The 16,239-nt window shown below is 35.8% G+C and overlaps 1 protein-coding gene across 1 annotated transcript in view; it reads left to right on the top strand.

Annotated features, from left to right (window-relative positions):
* The first annotated feature begins 211 nt into the window (after positions 1–211).
* The window catches only part of KIF26B (kinesin family member 26B), a 181,853-nt gene continuing 165,825 nt past the window's right edge, over positions 212–16,239 (top strand). The window contains exons 1-2 of the mRNA XM_051996563.1: positions 212–216; positions 395–578. Coding sequence (XP_051852523.1) covers positions 212–216; positions 395–578 — 189 coding nt within the window. The remainder of the gene's footprint in view (positions 217–394; positions 579–16,239) is intronic.

The following is a 16,239-nucleotide window of genomic DNA, read 5'->3' as shown; positions in this document are numbered from 1 at the left end:
TAAAAATAGCTGCTCACACTTTCAGTTTATTCACTAGAGAATTTATTGAATGATTAACATAATAGGGGGCTGTTTCAACTCCCCAAATGGCCAGCTTCCTTCATTCCTTATGGATAACAAACAATTTCTTTGTGAGTGGTAACTACCAGTCCATTTTTAATGACTTAAAAAAAAAACTGAATAAGCAGCGATATAACTTATTAAGTGAATTATGCCGTATAAGGGATGCCTCCTACAGAGAAAATTGGTCAGGGGGTGGAGGGTAAAGAAATTTTAAAGCTTTTGTATCAAGACTAGGAAAGGTCTTGAAGGGAAAGGATCGAGGATAACTCTAGAATAATGATTTATTAGTAATTTTCTTTTATGATCCATTTTTTTTATTTTCTTCTTCCAGAGCTGCTCAGAAGTTGAATCTGTCTTCCAAAAAGAAGAAGAATCGACCTTCAACATCATCAGCATCTGAATCACCTCTCTTCTCTACAAGCTTCAGTGGGATTCTTCAGGCTTCCCCTCCTCCTGCTCCACCTTGCCTCTTAAGGGCAGTCAACAAAGTGAAAGATACTCCAGGTCTGGGCAAGGTAGGTCTTCCCATATTGTCATCGCTATTTGCATGCAGGAATGAGGTCCAGGAGGAGGAAGAAAGGAATCAGAAGGGATGTGGCATTAAAGGAGATTGAGATCTTTATGGGTTGTGTTTTTTTTTTTTTTTTAAGGTTGATTTAGAAAGCAGAAAGGGAGATAGAGAGAAGGAGAAGAGAATGAAGGAAATCTAATAGGTTAGAGACCATTCCAGTTTTTTCTTTGATTACATTTAGTTAACGGTAAATTGAGACATTCAATTCATTGATATCTGGTTTGTTTTTGGTGGAGAAATGAGTCTGTATTGTTTTAGAGGACTGTTTACTGATAAAGACAGGACCTAGAGCCAGGGACAAAAGGCAGACTACAGAGACAGGAGATTGAGGGAGGATACAGGAACAAGACATAGAATACACTTAATAATTTTTTCTATGACAGCTAAGTAGTTTTTTTCCCCCCACTCCATTTAAAAAAAATCTCTCCATCTGCTATTATCCTAGAATCATGGTGGGATTTCTAGGGGGAATATTTTTAGACCTGTCTTTATGCTTGAGACTCAATGCAACTTTGAATTGTCCCAAGCACTTACAAAGAAATTTAGAAAACCTATCTCAAGATCAGAATGGTTTGGCCAACTATGTTGGGAGTAATTGAACCTTTAAATGACTTCTCTAAAGTTGCTCTCTCTTCTGGGATGAATTTCAGAGTGTAACTACTTTGGGAAAGGATTTATTTTCTTTGATTAGTGAATGAGTTAGGAGCTATACAAGTATCCAGATAAAGAAAGAGGTGGATTTTTTTCAGGCTTTGGCAAGAGAGAGCATGGGCAAAAGCAGGAAGATGCCCTCCTGTGTGCCAACTCACTATTGACCTTGACCTGAAGGCTTCTCTTATTCCAGCTCCTGGCTTTTCTATGAGACATGGCTACTCACTCTAAAGAGGGTAGTAGTTTAACAATATGTCTGAATGGGCATTTTAATGTGGTCCTCCACTACATTATCCCTTAGTATCCATATGCAATTAAGAAGATTGAGGGTTCAGAGGGAAGGAGATATTAAACTTTTGTATCAAGATTAGAAATTTTTGTCTTTAGTGGATGTAAATCTAATCCTGTAGTCAGAGTCAACTCTAAGTCAAATCATGATTGAGTCAAAATCTTTCTTTATTACTCTTTGTTTCTTTTATTCCCCTCTACTTATTTTTCTTCCAACATCCCTTTCTCCTTTCTCTACCCACCCACCACTTCCCATGCTTTTATATCCCACTAGAGAGGTGACACATTAATTCACCCTAATGTACCAAATTGTTCAGGTCTTAATTTTGGGAGGGACAACATAACTTCAAAATGTTAATATTCAGGAGATGATAGAAATTGGAGTAGTGAAGAAGAGATATTGATGTACTATAATAGGAGCAGAGAGGGAGGAAGCAGGTATTAACTTCTGGTGATGGTCATAAGACATTTAGTATTTGCTCCAGTTGGTGCCCCAATTCCTGTAGAAGGCAGACATGTGTTTATGTATCTCCTCAGAGTGTTGTATATGTATATATACTTGAGTTGACACAGAGTTGTAAGTACAATTAGCACCATTTTGGAGTAGATTGTGATGATTCCATGCTTTCAAGATTGCAAGAATCATCTTAGCATGTTCAGTTTCCTCTTCTATAAAATGAAGAGATTAAACTGATAACTTCTCAAGTTCCAGCTCAAGATCCATGGTTCTCTAGTAGATTCCACTATTGATATATCTGGTAGAAGCTAGGAGTATGTTTCTTTGACATTACATCCTAGAGATCAAGATGTTTTCCCACCTAGAACCTTTCCTGAAGTTTCAAGAGAGAAACTGAAAAGAACCAAGACTCCTTCCTTTCAAGATAGCAAACAGAAGTGTGTCAATAAGCAAGAAGGAGATTTTCTCACACCCAGACAGATGCACATATTGTCGGCCTCTCTTTTCCAGCTGAATTGTGTCAGTCTACAGTTACCAGATGTGGTGATAGGCATAATATGAAGTATGTTGAGCCAAGGAACATGACACAGTGCGAAGGGAAAAGGCTCCAAATAGGAGCCAGAGGCAGTGTTACATGTAGAATATAACAGAAACTGTAACCTAAACTTGTTTCTTTAAAATATGTGTTAGTGTGTGTGTATATGTGTGTGTGTGTGTGTGTGTGTGTGTGTGTATGTGTGTGTGTGTATGTAGGAGGTATATATATACATATATAGAGACAATTCTAATATATATATTATATATATAACGTAATATATACATACCTATATAATATATATAGTTGTAAAGGTATATGTAGATAGATAGATACAAGGACTGAACCAAGGTTATAAAGAGTTGTCTATATTTCCTTTTTGTATGTAGAAATTCTATTTTAAACAATGTGAAAAAATGTATTTTTTTTGACATGTTACATAAAACACTATGTATTATCTGCTACTTAAACTTACCTCCTTTTTGCTCCTTATGGTATCTTGTAATTAGGACCTAAAACTCTTTCACTCTCATTGAGGAAATCTTTTCAATGAACCATTATTGCATAATTTACATTTTAATATCTCAAAGAGGTAGGAATATAGCACAAAACAAAAAAATGTATAATGGGAGCTATATAATGGGCCTTTTATTTGAAATGAGTGAAACTGACTTTAATTATTCAGAACAAGAGTAGACTCACCTCTAGGGCTTAGGAAGTGGGATATATGAGTCAGCCATGAGGGGGACATTTTGCTAACATCAGTTCCTGGGATCATCTTGTGTGATAAAGTTCCTTAGGACTTTCCTTCCTCTAGATAATACAAACTCTAAAAAAAATCAATAGAACATAACTGGGGGCAGAGAGAGGGGCATGAGTAGGAGGTAATATTTGAGCTGATGCTTCAGGTGAGCTAAGGATTCCAAGAGGTGGAATTCCAAGAGGTGGAAGTGAAGAAGGAGGGTATTCCAGGCATTGTGTACAGTCTGAACAAAACTTGGAGGTTAGAGATGGAATACTATACACATAGAAAACATCTAATCATCTAGTTCAGATAGAACATAGAATGTATATGGGAAATATGAATTAAACACACAAAGATAGGTTGAAATTGGGTTGTGAGGGTTTTAAAATGCCAAACAGAAGCAGAACTATGCTTTAGGAATATCAAATTGATTTATGAGGAAGATGGATTGGAGAGGGAAGAAATTAAAGGCAAGGAGACCAATTAGTAAAGCTATTACAATATCCTAGGTGAAAGGTGATGAAGGTGGCCATATAGTGAAGAAGAGTAGATAGGAGACATTGAAGACATGGAATGGATGAGACATATTTGATATATTGAAGTTGAGGGGTAATGGAAAATGGCTCAGAGGTTGAAAACTTGGGGAATTAGAAAACTAATGGTGTCCTGAGCAGAAATAGAGAGACTATAAGCATTTATATAAAATCTACTATATTTCAGACATTGTGCTGAACATTTTTTACAAATATTACCTCCTTTGATTCTAGCAAGAACCCTAGGAGACAGCTGCTATTATTGTCCCCATTTTTACCTGTGAAACTGCTCAGTGTCACACAACCGGTATAATGAAGATCGATTTTAAACTAGGATCTTCCTGAGATGCCTGTGGGATATCTTGAGATATCCAGCATGCAGTTGCTGATATGTGGCTGGAATTCTGGTGATAGGGAAGGGCTGGTTATATAGATGAATAGTGATCTGAAGAAATGATAGCTGGGCCTGTAGGAGTTGTTTGGATCACAAAGAGAAAGTTCATGGAGAAGAGGATGGATGAGGAGCAGAGAAGAGAACAGAGTGAAGAGAAAAAGGAAAAAATGGGAAGGGAAGAGTAAGAGGCAAAATCTAGTATCCTAAGTTACATTCCTTCACACAAACGGGCAGGAGAATGTGTGATGGTGATTATGGTGATATATATCAACTAACACTAATGGCTTTGAATCTTGGAGTCAGTTAAAGATAAAGGTGGGACAAGCCTTGAATTTTAAACTTGGCTCCTTTTCCCCACAGTTACTTAGGTATGAGCATGCAACAATAGCTCCCAACTTTCATTGCAGCACATATGGTTTGACTTTTTAAAGAATGAATGTCTATGTCCAATCCATTCTGGGTGAGTACTCACTTTACTGACCTCTATATCTGATCTCTATATACTGACCAGCATATCCTAAAGACCATTTTTGTAAGAAGTCTTTTCCTTTTCTCCAAGCTAAAAAATGAACATCACTGATTCTCACCAGAAGCCATTAGTCAGTAAAGATTTATTACATATCTAGTCTGGATTATGGAAATAAATATCCATGTCAGTGAGATCTCAAGTCACTTTTGAGTCTTTTGTGCCAGGCACAAATTAGGCATGAGGATGGAACATCAAAAAGACAGACCCTGTCTTCATGGAGCTGTCATTTTTATTGGAGGAAAACACTATGCTCATAGATAATGAAATATGAAAGATACACAAAATAAATGTGTCATAATTAAGAGGGAAGGGATACTCTTCATTGAAGGAATCAGTCAAGGACTCCTTAAAGGGAGGAGCCCATAAGAGAGCCAGAGGCAAATCACTTAATCTTGTTTGCCTCAGTTTCCTTAAGTGTAAAATGAGGATAATAATACCTCCAAGAGTTGTGTTTCAAAAAAGATAATATTTATAATACACTTAGCACAGTACTGGCTAATATAATATCAAGCAACATAATAGGTTGCTTGATAAGTGCTTATTCCCTTCCTTTCTCAAGTTTAATGTCAAGAACATGACATAGGTACTTAATGCATAGCACATTATTTAACTGTCTTTCTGTCTGTCTATATATCTATCCATTCACCTATCCACTTATCCATTCTTCTATCTATCTATCAAAATTGAGATTTTAGGTCTGTGTGTATACAAAGGTAATACATATAAATCTATTTTGTTGTACAGTAATTTTTCAGTTATATCTGTCTCAGTTGAGGTTTTCTTGACAGAGATACCAGAGAGGTTGGCCATTTCCTTCTCCAGCTCATTTTATAGATGAGGATACAGAAGCAATGTTAAGTGACTTTCCCAGAATCACATAACCAGAAAGTGTCTGAGACCAGATTTAAACTCAGAAAGATGAATTTTCCTCATTCCAGGTCTGATATTCTATTTACTTTGTCACCTGCCACATACATATACACAGACATGTACATGTATACATACACACATTTCCTTTTACAACATATTTTACAGATGAAGAAATTGAGGTAGACAGGGTTAAGTGATTTTCTCAGGGTCACACAGCTAGTAAATGTCTGAGGCCAGTTTTGAACTCAGAAAGATGAGTCTTCCTGACTTAAAACTTCACAATCTGTTCACTGTGCTATTTAGCTGCCCTAATTCTAGTACTCTATTTCTAATATAAAGAACTCTTATTTTTTCTGTACAATCCTCTCCTACCTGAGTCAAAACAGAAAAAGAGTTGCAAATATTCTCCTACCAGTGACTAGACCAGGCTACCCAAGCCTGTTCAGCAATTCATTTCCAGAGGGAAATGAGACCTCCAGTCTTGGTAGGGCAGCCCCAAAAAGGATGTTTTTTTAAGATTCCACTATTGGTCTCACAGAAATAGACTAACTTGTCTGGCCAGACAATTAATCTTTCTCCATAATGTGCAGCAGCTGGAGCCCCCATACTTATTTGTCTCCAGATTCTTAATTTTAAATCTGCCTCACATTTAGATGTGTTCACTGAGCTAAGGGTTATTTTGTTTGTGGTTAAAACTATTAAAAAAAATAGTACAGATGATCTCATACTGATTCCTTGACTCATATAAGACCTCCTGCCAACTATACTGCTGCCTAGATTGGGTTTAGCTATAACTAAGGTTACCTTGGTTGAAACTTACTTGGTTAAAATGTAGGCATTGGAAAGGAAGAAGAGGATGAGCATCCCTTTGAGCAGATTTATTCTTTTTTCTCAATATTAGTGTTGTTAGACACACGACCTTGTTAAGATTAAATCTGGGCGGCTTTGGAATGGAGGAAGAAGACAAAATTGACGCATCTTAGGCTCTGAAAGGAGATGAGAAAAACCATAAAAGGAAAAAAAAATAAAAGGTACTAATGTATGTAGTGGTTTCTTCTGAATTTTATACTGGGAAAAAGTAAACTTGTCTCAGGGTTTTAAAAAAGAAAAACATTTTTTGTTGTCAAGGTTTATCTATTCAAAGATACTTATTAGATACTTGCTTCTTGCAAAGAAAGCATTATAATATGAGGAATCTACAAATACAAATAATATATAATCTTCTATATTAAAAAAAATTGCAAGAAAAAGAAGATGACACAAAGGAGATAAGAGTTCAAAAGTCATGAAATATAGCTTATAAAAGAATGAGGGGGAAGGAAAGAAAAGGGAAGAAGCATTTAGATAGTGGCTACTACAGCTATTACTTTGATCCTCACAATAGCCTAATGAGATAGGTAATAAACAATCAGAGATCATATGAAAGTATGCCTCAAATTACTTGGGCAACTCAAAATAGTTTTTCTGACATTTCACCTCATATCCATCAAAATCATAAAGATGGGAACAGCATTGGATGATCTGTGGGAACATAGCAACTACATTTGACATTGTTGTTCTTCATTCTCAAAGAGGAACAATGACATCATGAACATTATATCTTGACTTGTGCATGAAATGAATTCAAATGAGGCAGAGCTATGCAAAATCTTCAGTCTCATTTTGTCCTCCAGTGATTAGAGCCCAGTGGCAGGATCACATATAACATTATTTGTGACATCACTGCAATACTGGTAGGGAATACATATTGGGCTAACTATTCTGGAGAAATAATTTGCAATTATTTGAGAAGTCACTAAATTGTTCATATTCAGGTATTCCACTAATGAGCACAGATATTAAAGAGATCAAAAACTGAGGGAAAGTTATCATATATACCAAAATATCCTTACCAGGTCCTTTTAAGTGTTGTATAGTTGGATAAAAAATGTACATTCATTAATTAGGGAATAGCTGAAAAAATTGTACTATATTAGTACATTATATAGTGTACTATATCACTATTGGACCCTAAGGAATGACAGCTAGAAAGAATTTAAAGAAAAAAAGGAAAGGGGAAAGAAATAAGCATTTATATAATGCCCACTATGTGCTAAACACTTCTCTCCCCACATATCTCTTTTGAGCCTCACAACAATCCTACAAAATAGGTCCTCTTATTTGCTTCACTTTGGAGTTGGGAAAACCAAGGCAAACAGAGGTTAAGTGATTTACCCAGAATTACACAGCTAGTAAATGTCAGTGACTGAATTTGAACTCAGGCTTTTCTGATTCCACTACCTGGCTGCCTAGGAAGTATATGGGAATATTTATATGAACTGATGCAGAGTGAAGAAGGCAGAACCAAGTCTCTCGAGCAGATAAGATGACTATTGATGAAAGCAACAGTGAAAAATCAGCCAAACTCAGATCCATTGTAATGATCAAACTTGTTCCCTGACAAATTTTCTCCTTGCTGTAGAAAGGAAGGGACTGACTAACACTGTGTGAAGAACATTGCCAAAGCTCTCATATGATTGTTATGGCATAACAGATTGTTATGACTGTTTATCTTTCCTACAAAGCTCTCTTATGGGCTCCTCTCTTTAAGGAGTCCTTGACTGATTCCTTCAACGAAAAGTATCCCTTCCCTCTTAATTATGACACATTTATTTTGTATATCTTCCATATTTCATTGGTATATGCCAATGGCAAATTGGCTATGTATAGCCAATTGTTCAATTGCTGTTTGTCTTTCCCACAAAAAAGGGTTTTTTTTGCAAGGTGGGGAGCTATATTGGGAAATGATTATGGTTTGTAACTAAATGAATAAAATCTTTAAAAATCAAGGGTAGGAGACAGAGGCATCAGTGGTTAAGAAAACATAGGAAATATGAAATCCTGCTTCATTTCATTGAATCTGACTACTTTTATTTCTGCTGATCAAATTCTAGTGAAGTTCTTTTTTTTTTCCTTTGTCTTTATTATCAGATGAGGAACAGGAAGGGTAAACAGTGAATTCCACCTTAATTTGATCAGACTTCTGAGAGTGACACTTATTACTACATTTAAAATTCTCTGTTTCCTGACTTTTCTTTGCCACAAACATTTACTGGGTGAAGCTGACTGGGTTGCAGTTATTACAGGTTGAACAAAGGCTTATCAAGCTGAGGCCAGTGGCATAAACTTGCATTTTCTCCTTCTCAAAACTATTCCTGACAACGTCTAACTCCTGTTGCAGTACCAAGAAAGTTTCTCATTTGTTCCCCTGAGGATTCCACAACTTAAAACTCCTACTATATCTCTGGTCTATTTTTTTAATCAGTTGATTTTATTTCTCAATAGAGTTCTAATAGCCTAATCTTGATAGCTCAGCCTGCTGTGAAGTTGTCACTGGATTCTCAAGATTTTTGCCAACAGCCTATATGCTCTTGGTGTGTTCTGTCAAGATGGAGAGAATTGGGATATTTGTCAAGTAAAGGCCTACAATATGAGAACTAGCTAGCAGAATTCTGAGAGGCACAGCATAAGATCATAGGCATCCAATTCCAATAGTCTCCTGATGGAGAGAACCATCTGTACCCAGAGAGAGAGAGAGTCTCTGGGGGCTGGGTAAATCACAACATAGTATCTTCACTTTTTATGTTGTTGTTGTTTGTTTACATTTTGTTTTCTTTCTCATTTTCCCTTTTTTGATCTGATTTTTCTTGTGCATCATGATAATTGTGGAAATATGTATAGAAGAATCGCACATGTTTAACATATATAGAATTACTCGCCATTCTAGGGGGAGGGTTGTAGAGAAGGGAGGGAGAAAAAAAATTGGAATACAAGGTTGCAAGGGTAAATGCTGAAAACTATGCATATGTTTTGAAAATAAAAATCTTTATAAAAAACAAGATCATAGGCATGACAGGATCATTGTTCTGTAGCTAAGAGGGTTTAGGACAATAAAACTCAAGTCAGGGAGGCTGTGATGTATCCAAGTTCATTTGGTTGACCATGTGGTGATGACTGCAACAAGCCTGGAAAACCAATTAACAATCTGTAGAGAGGGTGATCTGTATCAATAAGACAGGATATGAATAAAATTAAGCAACTACTGTATGTATCAGACATTCTATATTAATGAATGAGGATCCATGCTGATACAATCCCAGATTCCTGGAGTCTTTCAGTAAGACTAACTGATTCCTGTAGGTTCCACCATTTCCCCTGGTCCTAAAGACCTGTCTGGTTTTAAATCACAGTCATACCTATTGTCAGTTAATTATCTTTTATTAATTGTCTATTATGTGCCAGGCATTGTGCTAAGTGATAGGGATGCAAGGAAAAGTATAGTTCCTGCTCTCATGGGGCTCACAGTGTAATGTGGAGACAAGATTCAAGTAACTATGTACAAACTGAAAAAGGATCACCTGGAAATAATCAGAAGAGGGAAAGCTCTAGATTTAAGAGGGATTGGGAAAGTTTTTTTTTTTTTATAGAAGATAGCATTTTACCTAGAACTTGAAGGAAATCAGTAGATGGCAAAGGGAAGTCAAGTAATACAAGGACTACTCTGGTACAAGGAAGAGGAGAAGCTCACAAAGCAGTCCCTCATTACTATGAAAGTACTTGTTCAATAACCAGCATATAACAGCATTTCTAAGGCAGCTAAGTGGCTTCATGGTGCATAGAGTGCTGGGCCTGAAGTCAGGAAATCTCATCTTCCTGAGTTCAAATCTAGCCTCAGACATTTAATTCTGAGCTAGTATGGTTCAAAATCCAAACCTTCTTTCCTAAATGTGAAGGGACATCATGGATTAGTGTGAGGCTTATTCAAAGAATATTAAGGTGTTTAGCCTAGAGGAGAGAAGACTGGAGTAGGAGATGAAGAGGCAGGTGATAACCACCTCCAAATATTGGAAAGATCATACTCAATACAAGAGGTGGATTATAGTTGTTCTTTGCTCCAAAGCACAGGCCTAGGATAATTGAACAGAGGTGAAAGAGAAGGAGATTTCAGTCTGGTATAAAGAAAAACATCATTTCTACATTGGCTATATTTTCTTCCATTTACTGTTGTGACCCCTTGGTGAACCAATTCAACTTTTTTACTCTCCCCTTTTCTTGAATGCCTTGCGCCTTTGTACTATCACAAGTCATATCTTGGTAGGGTTCAAATGTGGTTTACTCCCATCCCAGCCCTCTCCACTGATTCTATTCTTCTATTGTTGAATGGAGTCAGAGGAAATCGAGAAATAAATTGATGCCATTAGAGGAGAGAGCACTCTTCTTCCCTTCTGTCACCTTGTATCATTCTGTGCTTGGCACATATAAAATGCTTTACATAATTTATAAATCTTTCTCCATTGTCTCCTTAACTTTAGGCTCTGATGAGGAAGTGAGCCTTTTTTTTCTGCCAAGGCGAACTCTTCTACTTGCATTTTGATCTCATCCTCTCCTACTTTTCTAAAATATTTTCCCCAATATACTCCCCATTTCCTTTCTCTCTTTTGCCTTCATTCTCTCTCTGTCTACTGTCTTCTCTCCTGCTTCCTAAAATATCCCTGTTTTCCCCATTCTTGAAAAATCCTTATTTGATCACTACCATTCCCAATAACTCATTTTCAATTTTCCTTTTCTATTAAGGATAAAGTCCTGGAAAAAACTATCTATCCTGGGTGGCTTTACTTCCTCTCTTCCAAACTCTCTACAATCTGGCTTTTGATGTTATCATTCAAATGAAATTGCCCTTTTCAGAATTACCAGTAATCAATTAATTGCCAAATCTAGTAGCCTTTTCTCAATTGCAGTCCTCCTTGACCTCTCTACAACATATGATGATGCTGTTTATCATCTTCTCCTTCTGGACACTCTCTCCTTTCTAAGTTGTCCTATTAATGCTCTCTTTTAGCTTTCCTAATTTCCTAGAGTTCCTTCTCAATCTCCATTCCTGATTCTTTATCCATGTCCTGCCCACTAACTGTGGCTCTCTTCTGGGCCCCCTTGTCTTCTCCTTCTTATACTGATCCACTTCATGATCTCATTAGCTCTCAATGCCTTAATTATTATCTCTTTTCAAATCATTTCTGGGGTTATTGTATGGATCAAGTGACATAATAATTGTAATTAAGATCTATAGTGTAAATTATTATGTAACTGTAATGTAAATATAAAGTATAAATCTCACCAAAATTAGATAATAAATGTTAGAAAATTATCATAAATTGTAAAGAGCTTAGCAGAGTACTGGATAAGCACTATGTAGATATTGTTGTTATTCTTATTTTATTATATCTACATATCCAGCTCTAACCTTTCTCCTAAACTATAGTCATAAATCACCAACTGCCATTTGGATATCTTGAAGTAGATGTCTCCTAGGCATTGCAAACTCAATGTGCCTCAGACAGAATTCATTATCTTTTCTCCAGACCTTCTCCTCTTATAAATTCCTTTTTGCTGTCAAGGACATTACTATCTTTATAGTCACTCAGGCTCAAAAGCTTGGTGTCATCCTTAATTTCTCCCTCTCATTCATCTTACATATCCAATTTGTGGCCAAATATTACTTTTACTTCATAGGATCATGGATCTATATATATATAGATATATAGATATATAGATATAGATATAGATATAGATAGATAGATAGATATAGATTTGTCACATTCTTGCCCCTACACTGCTCTTAAGCCCTGTTCTCACATCCCACCTTCCACTGCTTAGTAAACTCCATTGATTGATTTCCTTTTAATCCTCCATGATCAAATATAAACTCTCTGGCATTTAAAGCTCTTTATAACCTGATCTCTTTCTACTCTCCTAGGCTTCTTGTATTTTATTTTATTTTATATACTCAGCAACCCTAGAGCACTGACTTACTGGCAATTCTATTCCTTATTGGCTATCCTCAAATCCCAGAATGCTTTACTCCCTCATCTCTATTTCTTAGTTTCCCTGACTTCCCTCAAGATTTGGCCAAAATCTCACCTTCTGCCAAAGACTCTCTCTGATCCCTAGCCTAGACCTTCTTCTCTCAAAATGCTTCTAATCTCTCTCTCTCTCTCTCTCTCTCTCTCTCTCTCTCTCTCTCTCTCTCTCTCTTCCCTTCTCTCTGTGTCTTTCTCTGTCTCTGTGTGTGTGTGTGCGTGTATGTGTGTGTATGTGTCTGTCTGTCTTTCTCTCTTTTCATGTATATAGATATTGATAACTATATACATATCTTTTATATGTATCTGGTTATTTTCATGGTATATTTCTTACTAGATTATAAATACTTTGATGGCAGGAACTATTTTCTGCATATAGTAAACACTTAATAATTGCTTGTTGACTAGCTGACTATTACCTACCTCTCCATTTTTTTCCATTTTATAGATAAGGAAACTGAAACCCAAAGTATTTAAATGTTAAAGCCATTCATTGGTGAGAGGAGCATATTTTAAATCTTTATATTGCAGATAAAATTTTCCAGAGTGATCTTAAATCAGTAGTTTTTAATCTTTTAGTATCTTTAATCCCTGAATTTTACTGACTCCACATTTAAAAAAATTCAATAGATGAAGTTAGTAAGGACGTATATGGAGAGAAAGTGAAAGAGGGTGTTAATGAAGAAAAATGAACATTCTAAAAGGATAGGAAATTTTCATGTGATTAACGGATGATTCTGGGGGTCCTTGGAATACCCATAACAAACTCAGTTGGGGTTTCAAATTAGAGACTGAGAATATGATTTGAAAAATGGATCATACATTCACTAATAAATACCACTTAATCAACCAAAGATCAGAAAAAAATGAGTAGAACACTGTAATAAATGTTTTTATCCTTTCAGTCTCAGAATACTTAAAAGATTACTAATATCAAGAGGGAATAGGAATAATAGGTGAATTTCAGCTAGTATTTCCAGCATCTTATCTATCTATGTCTTTCTTTTACTAATGGCTGAAGGGAAGGCGAATCATGACTCAATAAAACTATCCCATTAAAATTGGATTGATAACAATTTTCTAAAGCAAATGGTGGATCCAAGCTGCTAACTTAATTAGAAAGTTTCCCATTGTACCCTAGACAGAACAGAATGGTGTTCTTGCCCTCTGAATGAATAAATTACATCACACAAAAATGTTTGAATCTCTTAAAATGATCTCATCAAATTCTATCCACCATGACATGGGGAGACCCCCCCTCTCCACATTTCTAGAATACTGTTCTCAGGGATTAATAAAGAATTATGCCTTCAGAAGCACCAGTTCTCTAGTTTTTGTGTAGATATAACACAAGGTGAAGTTATTCATTTTCTATGCTGTTTTGCCATAATGTCTGAAGAAGTAACCTTTCCATTTCATATTTTGACCTTCCTCTTTAAAACAATCTAAAACATGCCAATTATAAATGGTGTTTTAGTTCAACGGGCAAAATATCTCCTAATTTGTGGTGGTTGATCTCACTTATAACAAATCCAGTAGTCCAAAATACCTGTTCACCTGCACAGTACCAAAGTCTCTTCAGAGAGCCAGCTCTCCAGGACCATGGGATCACTGATTTGAACCTGAAAAGGACATTACAGGACATTTATTCATTTTTAGATCAGCACTGAAGCCTGGAGAGATTGGCTGAGTAACAGTTACTAGGTGCCAATTTGAACTCAGAACCCAAATCTAGCATTTTCCTAACTCTACCAAACTGCCTTTGGAAATAAATGGATAAACATTTATGTGGGCAGCTAAATGGTGCAGTGGATAGAGTACTGGGTCTAGAGTCAGGAAGACTCATTTTTCTGAGTTCAAATCCATTCTCAGATACTTACAAGCTAGATGACTCTAGAAAAGTCACTTAACTTTATTTGCCTTAATTTCCTTATCTGTCAAATGAGCTAGAGAAGAAAATGGCAAAGTATTCCAGAATTTTTGCCAAAAAATTTCTAAATGGGATCACAAAGAGTTGAATACAATGAAAACTACTGAAAATAATAATATTTAGGCTCAATGAGAGGAAATATTTCCCAAGAACAAGTCTCCTTAAAAATGTAATGATCCGCCCCTGGAAGTAATTGATTCCCTTACTTGAGGTTTTTTGGGATTTTGTGGTATGGATTTTTGTACTGTATGAGATAGCCATGAACAAGAGTCAGAAAGATGGAAATTCTCTCAATGGAAATAGGAAAATTTAGAAAAGGGATGCTTTTATGTACCCAGAGAAAGGAGAGTGGGAACTGAATGTGGACCACAACATAGTATTTTTCAGTTTTTTTGTTGTTATTTGCTTGCATTTTGTTTTCTTTCTCATCTTTTCATTTTTGATCTGATTTTTCTTGTGCAGCAGGATAGTTGTGGAAATATGTGTAGAAGAATTGCACATGTTTAACATATATTGGATCATTTGCCATCTAGAGAAGAGGAGGGGATAAGAGAGAGAAAAATTAGAATATAAGGTTTTATAAGAGTGAATGTTGAAAATTATCTGCATATATATATTTTGAATAAAAAGCTTTAATTAAAAAATTTAAAAAAGGAATGATTTGGGGTGGAAAGATCATGATATACACATATACATACATACATATATATATATATATATATATATATATATATATATATATATATATATATATGCATCTGACAATTATCAACATAGAGAGACCATTAAGAGCCATGGAAGCATGGAAGAGTACCAAGTGAAAAAATATAAATAGGGAAGGTTCCAGACAGAACTTTGAAGGATAGCTACCCTACAAGGATATGAAATAGTAAATATGCCTTCATTTAAGAAGTATCCTATATGTACTCACTGAAATCATGGGACTTGGATTCCAGTCTTACCTCTCTCATTGCCTAGATGACTTTGGATAATCATTTGAGATCCCTAGACCTCAGTTTGTTCATCTTTAAAATGGTGGTGTTAGACTATATGGTCTCTAAATTCCCTTCTGACTGTGGATCTATGATAAGAAGTCAGACAGGGAGAATAAGAAAAAGAAAGGAGAGAGGGAGAGAGAGATCATGAAAATGTAGAAAAGAAAGAGTATCTAAGAGGAGAAGGGAGTCACTAAAGTCAACTATTTCATGGAAGTTAAGAAAGGTAGTGATTAAGAAAATAACATGGAGTCATATATGGAAGATGGAGGCAAGGCTAGGCAATAAAGGATGAATATAGAAACATGGTTTTATACAAATAGTGAAAGGAGTGCTAAAGTTCAGAATAAATGGAAGCTAATAACTGGTAAAGGAAATGATGGCAATTTTTTTTTAACTATTCAAGGGAAGAGTGGTAGCAAAGAAAAACAAGATGAATGATGTAATGATTTAGTCAAGCCACTTGTTTTACAGATAAGGAAAATGAGGCACAGAGATGTTATTACTTATTCAAGTTCATTATAATGGATGCTGCCTCCAAATCCAGTTCTCTACCATAAAGCAGCCTTGAGTGTTTAAAGTGCTTTGTAAATCTCAAAGGACTGTGTACCAGTCAACTATTATTATTAGTAGTATTAGTATTTGATAAACATTGTATTGAGTTCTAGAATATAGTGAAGAGACTTAAGTGCTTTACTATTTGGTTATCCCTCTGATATCAGACCCATTCTTTATCCATTTGCAATAATGCTGTTAGAAAATCACTCTTCAGGTCAAAAACT

Source organism: Antechinus flavipes, chromosome 4 (assembly GCF_016432865.1).
Source record: "Antechinus flavipes isolate AdamAnt ecotype Samford, QLD, Australia chromosome 4, AdamAnt_v2, whole genome shotgun sequence".
Lineage (NCBI taxonomy): Eukaryota > Metazoa > Chordata > Mammalia > Dasyuromorphia > Dasyuridae > Antechinus > Antechinus flavipes.
Note: the sequence above shows the minus strand (reverse complement) of the source record. Positions and strands in the feature narration are given on the sequence as shown.